This window comes from Dryobates pubescens, chromosome 2, assembly GCF_014839835.1.
Source record: "Dryobates pubescens isolate bDryPub1 chromosome 2, bDryPub1.pri, whole genome shotgun sequence".
In the NCBI taxonomy this organism is placed as follows: Eukaryota; Metazoa; Chordata; class Aves; order Piciformes; family Picidae; genus Dryobates; species Dryobates pubescens.
Genome location: NC_071613.1, coordinates 37,936,245 through 37,950,579, shown reverse-complemented (window position 1 = coordinate 37,950,579; position 14,335 = coordinate 37,936,245). Strand labels below are relative to the sequence as shown.

The 14,335-nt window shown below is 39.4% G+C and overlaps 1 protein-coding gene across 1 annotated transcript in view; it reads right to left on the bottom strand.

Annotated features, from left to right (window-relative positions):
* Window positions 1–461: 461 nt before the first annotated feature.
* The window catches only part of PLA2R1 (phospholipase A2 receptor 1), a 41,534-nt gene continuing 27,660 nt past the window's right edge, over window positions 462–14,335 (bottom strand). The window contains exons 19-30 of the mRNA XM_054175231.1: window positions 13,892–13,995; window positions 12,464–12,606; window positions 11,526–11,643; window positions 9,491–9,621; window positions 8,844–8,988; window positions 5,613–5,851; window positions 4,898–5,066; window positions 3,435–3,575; window positions 2,917–3,033; window positions 1,985–2,161; window positions 1,286–1,315; window positions 462–1,088 (exon numbers count right to left, since the gene is read on the bottom strand). Of these exons, the coding sequence (XP_054031206.1) occupies window positions 871–1,088; window positions 1,286–1,315; window positions 1,985–2,161; window positions 2,917–3,033; window positions 3,435–3,575; window positions 4,898–5,066; window positions 5,613–5,851; window positions 8,844–8,988; window positions 9,491–9,621; window positions 11,526–11,643; window positions 12,464–12,606; window positions 13,892–13,995 (1,732 nt within the window). The 3' untranslated portion in view covers window positions 462–870. The remainder of the gene's footprint in view (window positions 1,089–1,285; window positions 1,316–1,984; window positions 2,162–2,916; window positions 3,034–3,434; window positions 3,576–4,897; window positions 5,067–5,612; window positions 5,852–8,843; window positions 8,989–9,490; window positions 9,622–11,525; window positions 11,644–12,463; window positions 12,607–13,891; window positions 13,996–14,335) is intronic.

Below are 14,335 nucleotides of genomic sequence, written 5' to 3'. Positions count from 1 at the left end.
TGAGAGCAGGAGGTTGGAAGAGCATACATGAATACTGCCTGCAGAAATACTGTAGGTGAACCATTAAGTAATTTATTACCACAATTTGAGCAAGATTTGTAACAGGGTTTTTCCCCTCTTCAAACAGACATCGCTCAAAAATGTCTCAAATGGAATCCCATCAACGTCTTTTAGAGAGGTCACATCTGTAACAGGACACTGGACACACCTCAACTGAACATATTAACTTCAGGATGACAAAGCCCATATGGCATTATATGTCTAAACTAATTAATTTTATAACATGAACTAGGCATCACAGGCCAAACTACCAAAACTCTGGTGTTCCCAAGTCAAAAGTGACTTCATCACTCTGAAAGCTTGGAAGTCTACCTGGCAAGAATCCACTGCCTGAAAAACTCATTTTGCAGAAGGAATGGTTATTAAGAAAAAAAAAAACCCCAACCCCAAAAAAACACACTGCCCCATAATGCTTGAAATAAGTTTCAGAGTTCCTAAATTCAAGACCATATTTTAATGTTGGCTCGTGAGCAGATTCTGCAACATAAAAAAATCCCAAAACACAAAAGCCTGAACATTCCTGCATGAAAGGCACCACTGCTCTAGGGCCTCAGACATGACTGCTCCACATGTGAGGTTGGAGGTTTATGGTATGGGAATATTTTCAGTTCCTGGCTTATCCCAGAGGAGCCCATTTCTCTGTGGTTCTTCCTGCCACAAAGCACAAGTCCTCCAAGGTAGGGAGCCTCTACAGCGTTCATACTGACGGCTGCAAGTGTACATGGGTACCCAGGGAACTCTCAAGGAGAAAACCACTGTAGAACACGGAGTTTCATATGGAGGATGCAACTGCTTGCTACTTCTGACCACTTAATTGTTGTTGCTTCTCTCAAAATCAGAAATGAGGATGCTTTCTTCCAAAGTAGGAAGATCAGCATTAATCTGTGGCAAGTAAGAGTGTCTGACCCACAATATCCTGCTAAAGAGCTGGTTATTCTGTCTGTAGAGGCACCACAGAAAAAGGGAAATGGCAACCAGCATCACCAATGTCACGAGAACAGCCAGAGCTACAATCCCATGGTATGATGCTGAAAGAGAAGACAGAAATTGGTATTAAGCATTGCTATAATAGTATATAATCCTAAATATAAGGAGTATTATAACATGTTTATATGTCATGCATTTTAAATTACAGGTTTAACAGTGAAAAATTTTACTTCACAATATATCAGCTTAAAATTTATTATTACTCCTTATTAAAAAATGAAGTACAGAAGGAACTTACAATTTTCAGAGGGTTCTGTTGTATCAATATCTGAAACAGAATCCAGAAGAGTCATAAAATTTCCTGTAGAGCTGACAAAAATTACTATATACACGCATGGTAAAATTGATACTAAGATGACAATTGAATTAAAACCATAGAAAAGCAGGCTGTTCTTTGTTTAACTTTACTCATGTCAATGGGATTCCAGCTGCCCAAGTTAAGCATGACCCAATCTGTTATCTAAAATACCTTCAATTTGGGAGAATACATTAATTGACTTTTGTGCAAAGATAAGCAGTAGTATTTAACTACTTTTAAAAAGGGCAGTAGCAGAACTCTGCAGTGGTACATTAATCTAGCTATTGAGTCCAACAGTGACCTAGGCACATTGGGTGGCCTCTGGGAACACTTCAGTTCTCTCAGAGCTCTTCCAGGATGTGCCTGCCTGGCCTACAGATCTATGGAGGTCAGCCCAATGCTCTGCCCATCTCACTCACACAACAAAAAGCCTGTCACAGTTGGCCATAATGCAATGGCTGCCCAGGAGCCTCCAAAGGAGGTCACGCTTGGCTGGCTGGGATTTTTTATGGTTATTGTTTCTAATACCAAGGGACAGAATTATTTAAATAAAAACTATGAACAAGTGAGGAAGCAACAAGGAACATGTAAAACAATGGTTATAAGGATCCAACTGCTTTCTTTTATGAAAGCACATACCTGATTCCATTTTACACACAAATCCCTTTTTTTCTGTGCATGGAGATGATTGCCAAACTCCGTCTGTGGTCCTCAGGCTGATACAGAAATTCCCTTTCAGATGATCAAATTCAGGCTCCCTGATGCCCCAGTTAGAATAATTTAAGGCAGAACCATCAAACCAGGAGATTGTCTCATCTAAGGGCAGAGGTTACAAAACATTATAAAATATGATGATATTTTGATAAATATCTGTGTTTCAGTTGGACTTGCCCTTAACATCAAAACCAAGGAAATGTACTGTGGAATGCCTGGATTTTGTCTGTTTGGTCACTGTATCACTTTTGATTGTTATTAAGGATTTAAAAACATGCTGTGTTGTTGACAAAGGACACAGCCTGTAGTGCTTCTTTAAGAAAATAAAGGCATTCACCTGCACACTTACACCTTTTCAGAATATTAACAGTAACAATTGCAGAAAGCTTGAAAACTTCTTAGGATTCAGAAGACTACAACATAATGATTACAGAAAGCTTACTATAAACAGGTGACAGATAGTGAAACCCCCCCAAATCTCAAAAAATATCAGTGTCTTGGAAGATGGTCACACCAATATTAAAACACCCCAAACCAGGTAGTGATAGGACTAGGGGGAATGGAATGAAGCTGGAGGTAGGGAGTTTCAGGCTGGATGTGAGGAGCAAGTTCTTCACCATGAGAGTGGTGAAGCCCTGGAATGGGTTGTCCAGGGAGGTGGTTGAGGCCCCATCCCTGGAGGTGTTTAAGAGGAGGCTGGATGAGGCTCTGGCCAGCCTGATCTAGTGTGGGGTGTCCCTGCCCATGGCAGGGGGGGGTTGGAACTAGATGATCCTTGTGGTCCCTTCCAACCCCGACTGATACTATGATACTAAAACCAGATTCTTACATGCAGTTATCTTGCACCCAAAACTTACTGTCTGTAACAAGCAAGATGTTCAGCCAAATCATTTGCACAGAATAACCCAAACTGTGTAATTCTTCCAAAATGAAGGCATTTTCATCTTCATCCTGAATAGTTAGAAGATTTGAGCCTACAAATGAAAGACAAGACAAACTTTCAAACAATACATGCCACTAAAATGTAACACTGCGTTTCAAAATGTTAGCATTAAGAGCCTTAATTGAAAAGCCTGAAAAGTCTTTGATTGAAAATGTTTACACTGATGTAAAACTGTTATCACAGGACTTTAAAACAAGTTTGAAGGAGAAAACAAATAAATAAATAATGTGTTATTCCAGAAATCAATATTTTCACGTGGGAAAGAAATTTTTTTGATGTATGTTGCCTTCAATTTCACAGTCGGCTTATGAACTCCACTGTAATTATCTTGAACTAGAGAAAACACATGGTGTGATTACAGCCATTTCAAAAAATCTGTATGTTTTTCAAGCTACTATGATGACATTTTGGAGTTGCAAAGTAATCACTTACCTTGATTTTTGCAGACTTCATATGCAGTATCAAAACTTGTGCCCTGCAGAACCGTGGAAAAGCTGTAGCAACTGTTTTTGAATTTGATCCAGGGAACATTTTTTTCTGAACATAAGCCTTTGTAGGCAGTGGGTTTCTTTTCTGTGACAGAAATAACAGCACAGCTTTATTGGCACAATGTACACGTTAATGTAACATTCCACACACTGTTTTGGAGTAATGCTAATAAGAATGTTGCACTGTGCCTCTACTTTTCACAGGAAAAATCCAATGTATCTATCTATTTGTATTAGAAAAAAATTGATGGATTGCAACAGCAATATCAGGACAATCTAACCAGTTCAGAGGGAGTTTTGAGCAAGCTATCGGCACATCAGATCACTCTGTGCTGCCCTGGAACTCCCAGAGGGCTGGGGATTTCGAAGGGCTGCAGAACTTCTCTCCACTAAGCCACAAAGATCACTTCATGCCAAATACCATGGCACAGTGGAGAGTTTCCCATCAGTAAGCAGCGCTCAGCATCTCTGGAGCGAAACGTGCTGCAGTGAAGAGCCGCTCTGACTCAGGACAACTCTTCAAGCTGCTTTGCAATACCCAGCATCACTTTTTGGCAGTGTTGCAGATTCAACTACACTACCTGTGGTCTCACATTCTTCCTACTTTGCTGCAAAACACAGCTTCTAAAAATCAAGTAAATCTTGGCCTATATGTAGTTACATAACTTGAGAAACAAGTTAGAAAATGAGTCAACTCCTCTGCAAAAACCAAGCTAGAAAATAATTTTTATCCTGAAGGATTCCAAGACAGCTTTCTTCTTAACAGATCCAAAAGCTATAATAAGCTGTAGGTGAATCCTCTATCATCAGTACCACCCAACAGGAATTATTGTGAGAACTGGATGCTGCCAAAAATTCTGTAGCCCTGAACTGAATGGAGTTCCAGACCTGAATTCTGTACTCAAGTGAAGTGTTTCAGGAAACTCAATGTATTTTAGTATACAGGAAAACATTTTTGTCTTTAAAAAAAAAAAGTGAACAATTTTTTATGTGCAATCAGAAAAGATGTGACTCTAAAGCACAAAATTCTTCCCTTCTCCTATCTCACAGTTAACTGCAGCAAACTGAATTTATTTCCTTTTGAGCTATGTTATTAGCAGTCATTTCTCACAGATAATATAGTGTTCACTGAAGAGGTAGAGTAAGTAATCTCCCCGTGTCTTTTCTATCATGAAAGTTTTCTTTCCATTCTCTTAAGGACCATACCTAATGGTCAATAATTTACAGGGGAAAATTGGCTCACAAGTAGGATTTACAGCAAGGAAATGCCAGAAAGATACTTCACTTTTGAACAACAGTATCATCACTGTTCAACCTCAAACCAATTAATTTCCTTTCATATACCCCCACTGTCAATACAGCCATTTGCACCTACAAAGATTTAATATAAAATTCACTCTGACTTACTAGGTGGCACATGGCAAACAGCTCCTTGCAGAAGCTGTTCACAGTTAGCAGTTTTCCAGTGCCCTGAAGTATCAATGTAAACACAGCTGCCAGAGGCCCGGGACTCGTCATCTTCCCAGAAGGTAAACAAAGACCTGCTCCCATCTGACCATTCAAAGTTAAGCCCATTCTGCCAAAACAAATTTCACATTATCACTCTGATATACTGGTATATTTTAGCAGCATACAAGTTCATCTTCTTCTGGCAGAAACCTCACTAGATATTACAGAATCTCTTTTATGCCTTCAAAGGCTCTGGGTAGATCCAGAAGAACCTACAAAAGAAAGATCCAAGGATCCTCCCAAGTCACTTCTGGGAGAAACACAAACTACATCCAACCTGCTGTTTTCAGCAAGTGGTTATTTGGGCCGCTGAACAATTACAAATGAAACAATATAATTTCCATGCTGATGTTGACACCACAAGATATTCTTCGTGTGTTTCTGAATGTTTCTTGTGGCTTTTAAGTTTTCAGTAGTCACTGCACCAAACTGGTTCTTGTTAGATTTATACATTACATTGCAAAAACCCCAAGAGGTAGGACTTAAGCTTTCCAGGGTTTAATTACAGATGCAAACTTCTTGTGACTGCAAATGAATGACACAGCTTATTAGCCTGTAACTGGAAAAATTGCTTTGCAACATCATATTCATAGTCAGGGAGTCTGCTACATACATCTGAAGTGAACAGCCCGATCCAGTGGTTGTATCCCAGCCGATTCACAATGACTGTGAGGAAAGCCTGGTGATACTGGTCTGTAATGCTGACCAACTCGGTGCCATTTGCCATGCAGGTTTTTAAAGCTGAAGACCATGTAAAATTCCCATGGATTAGTTTATACATTCGGTTTCCATATTCTAAAGTATCTGGCACAGGGTACATTTCAGATGCATTGATGACATGTCCAGATATGTCTGTTATAAACAGAAGGAAGGATTTATTTATCTTTTAAAACAGAGAGCTTGAATATAGTGGAATGGCTTCGAAAAAAAAATCAGAGCTATTGTTAAAAACAAATCTAAATTTGTAAACTCCTTGGCTTCAGGAAGGCACTGTGAACTTTAAAATGACAATGACTACCAGAGCACTATATGAAATTCCATCTGAGCACAAAACTCATCACACGGAGTTCAATGTATAACAAAAAAGTGAACCTGGATGGAGTTAGTTCCACTGACAGAACCTTTGAAGAAATCACCCAGGGTCTGGGAATATCCCAAATGTCCAACAGCACTGGGCCGCAGAGTGCTCTTATCCCAAACACCTTGGACGTAATTTAGATGACCTCTTTTTTTTAACCTGTTATTTTTAACAATTTCCAAGATCACTTTTTAGCACAAAGCCTGACCTCACAAATAATTGTACTGGCACAGCTGAGATGATGACAAACTGTGGCTTTTGGTACGACTAAGTGCTTGGGAGCTTCTTGAGCTCAGTCTTTACTATCCATGAGTCAGTGTAGGGAAGATCATAGTACTGGCACTTAAAGTGAGGAGAAAATCCTCTGTGCACACAGACTAAAATCTCTTAAATCTCTTTTGGTGGTAAACTAATGCACCGATGTCACACACACACACAAAAAAGGCAGAAGCAGACTTTTTAGTTTAAAAAAATAAAGAGAGTCTTCCATGAGCAAAAATCAAGAGACAAAGTATTTCCATCCCAGCCCAGTCTGTGATGCTGCTATGCTCACTTCTCTACAGGAGGCAAATCCCTTTGCTAAAGTGTATGAATGGCCACAGTATACTTTAAACAAGACTATTAAAATAAATCAGTGCCTCAGTCTTAATCCCATTTGTCAGTTTGGATTAAACTGTAAAACTTCTCTGTGATTGAAAAATGAAGTGGTTGCTTTGCTAAGAGGTGGAATGATTTTTGACTTGGTTCCCTTTTTTGACTAAGAGAGGAGGACTGTTCACAAGTATCTTAAAATAGTAAATTAATTTATTAATTGTCACTCACAAATAATTTAAAATGAGAAATTTCTAAGCAAGAAAACATTCTGCTCTTGAGCTAAGTGAAGCACTCTATTTTGTTCCAGCTTTCAGTATGTGCCACTGCTTAAAAAAAGGCAGGAAATGCATAAAATGCTGACACAATCCTAACTCAAGCATCGCTAAGAGATCAGAGCCCAGTTCAGATCTCCTCCAGACTTTTTCTTCTTAGTCTACTAAAGAAAATAATTAAAAAATGAAAGATGGATTATAGAGAAGATGGCAAAAACAAAGCACCAGCTCATCTTTCCAGGAACTGACACATTTGTTTAAACATTTGAACAAATTCAGTAGTTCACTACTGCAAACAAGAGGCTGTCTCACTTCTCCCTTCCTTGCTTCTCTGCTCTTCCAACTGCACACTTCCATGTACAGGTCTGGGGTTTGCCTGACCCAGCCCAGAGCTGATACAGCCTGGAAAAGCTGCACAAATAATGAGGGGAAAAAAACAGATGAAGACGTTTTCTGCTGAATTAGCAACCTGAAAAGCCTGATGGTTTAGGAGAGTGCCATGGGTCTCACACATGGGACAAGACTGGTCCTGTCACCCCAGGAGCACTCTGCTGTGCAAAGGACAGGTGGGCAGTACTGGGACCAGGCAGTGTAGCCTCCCCAGGCCAACCACATTTTCTTGGGGGTCTATGTACCACTCTCTCATTCACCCAGCTGGGAAATGTGGGGAAAGTCCTGAGCACTCACTGCACCCCAGTGCAGGATTAGTCCAGCACTCCCTGCAACCACAATTCCTAGCAGATGATGATAAATATAGCTAGCTTCCTAGAGACACATGAACACCACCCAAAGTTTATTTGTTTGTTCAAGTTCTTGAGTCCCTCGCCCTCACCTCACAGGCAGCCAGCAGGCTTAACTAGGGCTTAACTAAGAGGTGATAAATAAAGCTGAGCCATATAAAACCACCTCTGCAGTAAGTACAGCACCCAAGGACACTCCTTGTAAAGTCACATTACAGACCTCCCTTTGCTTTAAGGCTAATCATTTGCTGCCACTCTATTTTAGGAGCATGGTTTGGCAGCTTCCCACTGGCAGAGCTGCGGCAATCCATGGGCCTCAAGGGGTTCAAAAACTGCCCAGGGTATGCCAGCAGCTCTGACTGGAAGGTGTTTGCTTGAAGGAACAACATGTTATTGTAAGGGTGATGGAGCACTGGAACAGGCTGCCCAGAGACATTGTGAAGTCGCCTTTTCTAGAGACTTTCAAGACCCATTGGGATGCATTCCTGTGTGACCTGCCCTATGCAATCCTGCTTTGGCAGAGGGGTTGGACTCAATGATCCTCAGAGGTCCCTTCCAACCCCTGCCATTCTATGATTCTATGTGCTCCACACAATAGCTTCATGCTTCTAGCAAGTGAACTTTATAGTAAAAGAATTACAGAGGCATGAAAAGGCAAACTCCATTTGATCAGCCAGTCAGTCCATAACTGCTCACAGAAGTACATTTTCCAGAGGCTACTCTAACCCAGTACTGCAAGTCTGTCCATTCCCCTGCCCTAATTAAAATATACCACAACATATATTTTCATCAAAATTACCCTCAGAATTGTGCGCTTTGTAATTTCATGGGTACTTTGCTGCCGTGACAGAAAACACTGGTTTTCATCTCTCTTCCCAATTCTAAACTACTTAACAGAAGGATCAAAGTTAGGAAGAAAACTTAAAAAAAAAAAAAAAAGATATGTTCAGTCATTAAGAAATCACATCTACATCACAGTTGTTGATTTATTAAGCAGTGTAAAGCTACTCTGTCTAAATACCAAAACAAAACTACCTGAGAAATCCTTTATGTTCCTGGTTTTATAGACACCTATAGCAAGCTGGTTCTAGATGAAAATTAAGATTAGTCCAACCTAGTGAAAAAAAAAGGGCCCAGAAGCAAAGCAAACAAAACCTTACCCTGAGTCTTTTGGCAGACAAATCCATAATCTTTCTGACAGTTTTCTAAGTACCATTTTCCCGTAAAGTAAAAATTTGGGTTATTTGATACTAATGTACATAGTGGAAGTTGCTCTTCAATGTTTGCATTGTTGTGATGCTGTTTCTGCAATCAATACAGAACTTTATATTAAATAAAAAAAGACACTGTGTAAAAGCAATTAATAATTATTACATTCGATTTAAAAGAATAAATATCTTGAAATACTTTGGTACAACAATGAACATTTCCTGTAAATACCGTTTGAAACAACCACCTCATAATAAAAAGGTCCAAAACTTTCACTGAGCAAACTAAAATGTCAAGCCCAATATGAAGTACCAAGGTATAAAACATATTAAAATATTAAATTCATAATTATCTTCCAGAATTTGCTCAGACCCATCATTTGATACTAATCATGTAATTCAAACTCAGGTGCTTAAAAGCAATTGCAATAGAATGCGACTATAGCCACTGTCACAAAAGTGCCCCTTTTGCTGCCACTAGTTATGCCCACAAATCTGTGCCCATGTGCTGTAACAAGTTAGACTTCGTATTTGTGGCAGTCAAAACTGTTACAGATAAACAAACTTCCCACTGTCCTTAAAGCCCCAGGAATACTCACATGCACTACATCAACTGGGGACCAGTTTGAATATATTGGAGGATTTGCATTCACCAGTTCTTCATAATCATCACTCTGGAAACCTATCCAAACATTAGTTTTCCTTCCAAATAGATTCATTGTTATGAAAGCTGGAAAATGAAATGGGAATAAAATATAACTAACCATAGCTATTCAGGGACAGACAAAGCCTCTTCCAACACACTAAATACATAGAATAAACCAGGTTGGAAGAGACCTTCAAGATCATCGCGTCCAACCCATCAACCAATCCAACACCACCCAAACAACGAACCCATGGCACCAAGCACCCCATCAAGTCTTCTCCTGAAAACCTCCAGTGATGGCGACTCCACCACCTCCCCAGGCAGCCCATTCCAATGTAATCAGTAATCAGTATCACTAAGGTTGGAAGAGACCTCAAAGATCATCGAGTCCAACCTATCACCACAGACCTCATGACTAGAGTAGGGAGGACACTAGTGCCCACTGCAGGCTTGAACTCACGACCTTCCCCATTAAAGGTCTTATGTGCTACCAACTGAGCCACACCACTCCCCTATAATATGTGCAATCACTCTTTCTGTATAGAACTTTTTCCTAACATCCAGCCTGTGAAAAACATCCAGCAGTGAAAAATTTAACTAATCAGTGACATTACTAGAAATTTAGAATATGAATGGCATTTCAGTGTCATCTAACTATAAATTCAGTAAATTGATTAACTTTAGTTGGTTTAGGATCTAGTCCACGAACTAATAAGTCTTTCAGAATCATTCACAGCATTTGAACAACTTAAATATTAGTGCCAGATACTCTACCACTAAAAAAGCTTTTCTCAGTTTTTATTGAAAACAAGATTTCTCAACTAAAGAGAGACAGTGAGATTCCTCCCAGCTCCAAATAAGTGGTTTTTACAAACTGAACCACAGGTTTTTATGAATTGGGATTATAAATTTTTTCAAATGCGCTGGGCGTTTATTTCTCTGACACTTCCAGTGCAGCACGACACTTATTTGCTATATTATAGATCAGATTTTGAGTACTATTACAGGCTAAAAATGAGATTGCTTTTCTAACAGTATGATGTTGCATTCACAAGGCAGAAATTTTACATTGCAAATTTTTAAATGAGTATCCCATGACTTTTTTTGTATTTCTAATGCATAGTAATATCACAGTATCACTAGGGTTGGAAGAGACCTCGAGGATCATCGAGTCCAACCTGTCACCACAAACCTCATGACTAGACCATGGCACCAAGTGCCACGTCCAATCTCCTCTTGAGCACCTCCAGGGATGGTGACTCCACCACCTCCATGGGCAGCCCATTCCAATGATGAATGACTTGCTCGGTGAAGAACTTTCTCCTCACCTCGAGTCTAAACCTCCCCTGGCGCAGCTTGAGACTGTGTCCTCTTGTTCTGGTGCTGGTTGCCTGGGAGAAGAGACCAACCCCCACCTGGCTACAACCACCCTTCAGGTAGTTGTAGAGGGCAGTGAGGTCCCCCCTGAGCCTCCTCTTCTCCAGGCTAAACAATCCCAGCTCCCTCAGCCTCTCCTCGCAGGGCTTGTGCTTGAGTCCTCTCACCAGCCTTGTTGCCCTTCTCTGGACACATTCAAGTGTCTCAATGTCCTTCTTAAACTGAGAGGCCCAGAACTGGACACAGCACTCAAGGTGTGGCCTAACCAATGCAGAGTACAGGGGCACAATGACTTCCCTGCTCCTGCTGGCCACACTATTCCTAATGCAGGCCAGGATGCCATTGGCCCTCTTGGCCACCTGGGCATACTGCTGGCTCATGTTTAATAAGCATATAAGAAATTATAATCACTCCTCACAACATACCTGTCATAGAGCTTAGCGAATAGTTGAATCTTTGGGAAACTAGGAGAGAGAAACACTGATTTGTTTAAATCAGTGGCACGATGAGTAGGATCTCAATGACCTTTTTTTCCTTTTTGCATCAAAGATGAGACTACTACAGCACACTAATGAAGTTTTACTTATCAAACAATATTTTCAGTACTCTACCTTGCTCCAGTTCATTTTTGAGGGAAGCAAGCGACCCATCATGGCTACTGCAGAACTCTTGTGCAGAGTACCAGTTTCTCAGATGCTCTGGATCCTTCGGAATTTGTATCAAAAAGCACTGTTTTTTTAAAAAATAGTTTTTAAAAGGCTTGGTTTTCTCCACTTTAAAAACTACTTAGCAATCAGTAAGAGTGATCAATAAAATATTTTACATGCTGTTACCGAACATAAAATATTTAATTCCTTTCTGTTGTGCAACAGACCTTTCCAACACACTTGGTATCAGCTACAATCAGACTTGGATTCAAATCCTTTGTTTAAAGGCAAACACAATCTGGATTGAAATTATCCTTGTAGTCCCTGCAGTTCAGCACTGGGATAAATTTGGCCACCTCAATCCATGTTTCAATTAAGGAATTTATGTATTCAAGAGAAGCCTGATGAAGTAATTGCCATTCCACCTTCAATTGCAAACAGACTTTGGTTTATAATTGAGTGTGATGAACCTTATTTGAAACAGCATCTTTCAGAAGAGGGCAGCAGTTAAGGATCCAATTAGTACAACAAAGGATCAGAGATCTGTTTTGAGACCATAAAAGACTCTTAGAATTGTCATAATTGTCATGGAAAAGACAGGATCAAGCAGGCTTTTTACAGCAAATGCCCAAATACATTTTAAGGAGGCTTTTGCCTAGATAAGTATTTACTTCCTTGAACTCAAGTAAAATTTTTGACACATTATTATGACAGCTTCTGAGTGCAAAGCTACATAATAACAGTAAATCTTTGTATAATCCAGCCAGTTGTTATAAACCTAAGGACCCTGCTTTCAAAAAGGAAGATCTTCAAATATTGAATAATCCTTAAGAAGTTTAGTATCTGTCATAAACACGGGAAGTCTTTTGAATAACCTAACTACAAAAAAAAAAAAGCTTTACTTTGAATCCAAAATGCAGCCAGCCTTTGGGACATACTCCTTGTTGGTTCTGGTCTTTTGGAATCTCTTTCTCTATTTTCCATGCAATTTTACGTTTACAAATGCAGGGAAGAGAGACAGTACAGTTTTCATCACCCCAGAGGCCTGTGTAAAAAGAAACATCACAGTTCAATATTGTCTTGAGGACTGGAAAGGGTTTTTTTCTTAGTTAGTTTAGATATTGATAAGAAGGGTATCCATCAGTGGTTGTGTACAAGATCAAACACATTTGGATATATCATATTACAATGGATTGGATGGTCTATGGGTCTCATACTTTTATTCCCAGTTTGATTTTCATTAAGTTAAACTGACTTCTCTATGCTGAGTCACATAACATCTGCCTGTATCATCATGTAGTTTAGAAAGTATTATTAAAAGAGAGAAAGAAAAAGAAAAGGCATAGAAATTATGTCTTCCAGATAAAATAGTTTGACTTCCTTGCATGGAAAATTTTTGGCAAGATCCAGGTACTAACATAAAATGCTGACCTGCTTAGGAAGAAAAGACATTTTTCAGAGCACTCAAGTTGTTGACTAGCTCCCATCTGCTAGACAGCGGAGAGGGGAGCGTTATTATCCAGTAATAACCTCAGGAATGGCAAACTCAAGCATTCAAAAGTCATGCATCAAACCGCCAATATTACATGTGGAAAAAAAAATGAAGTTTTACTTTTTTCAGTTTTAGTTTTGAGGCTGAGATTAGTAGAGTGCAGCCAGGTTAATTTTTTTCATCTCTCCTCCCAATTACAAATCTAGGTATTTTACCTTTCCACAGAATCTGACATGTTTGCTTTGTCATATGACTTGCAAATCTTCAGAAAACAGAGACTGAGAGACGACAGAATTCACTGGAGTCAGCAGCGCTGCAAATTTATTTTATTACTGTAGTAAAATATAGAGCTATGTGATGATGTAAAGGCTAGCACCAAAACCACAGTGCCCCAAAATCCCTGAGCAGATTGGCTATGGGATCAAAATTAGGCCAGAAACATAAGTATTTAAAGTTGTGTGCTGACACAAAAATAGTTTATAAATATAGGAAAAATTGTCGCTCAGTCCATCTGGCTCGTTTGGTTATGAGAAAACTGACTGTGAAAGCCAGTAATGCATTAACATTTCTGCTGTGCCACATAACAGATTCTTAAGTATCAGTATTGCTGAAACTATTAATAGTATTTTAAAACTTAGTTGCTGAGCACGTTAATGATATTTTACTATGTTTTCCTTAAGGATAAAAGCATTTATGCGAATGAAAACCACGTAACAGGATTTTAATATGGATTCAAATTTAAAAAACAAACCAGCAAAAAACCCAACAACTCTTTTGGCCAACAACAGAAGCTGACAACAGTCACAACTGCTGTAGGAAAAGGAAATATAAAATAAACCTGTTTGTGATGAAATGAAGCCACATCTTTTCCCTGGTTTTTGTGGCTCTCTTTCCCTCTCCTCATTCCAGTTCTGGTATGTTACCGGTGAGTCATCTCTCCAGCTGCACAAAAATGTTAAGAGCGCTGTTACACTTTTTCCTATTTTCCTATCTAAAAATATACCCTCCATTAAAAGCATTTTTAGGGAGATACAAGGTAGAAGAAAGCCCCTTTAAGGGTTAAAAAACCCCAGACAACCAACAGCAACACTGATATTCGTGTCATTGGCTTGTATCTTTTATAAGCCTTTCCGACAAAATACTGTAACATGGAGATAAATTCAAGGTAATATATTCTGAATTATACTTACATGAGAACTGAAGTTTGTTTTTTGAACATCCCAGTCATTCATCAACCCGTTGTAGCCCCTCAGACTGCACAGCAGCCTGTAAACAGGGCACA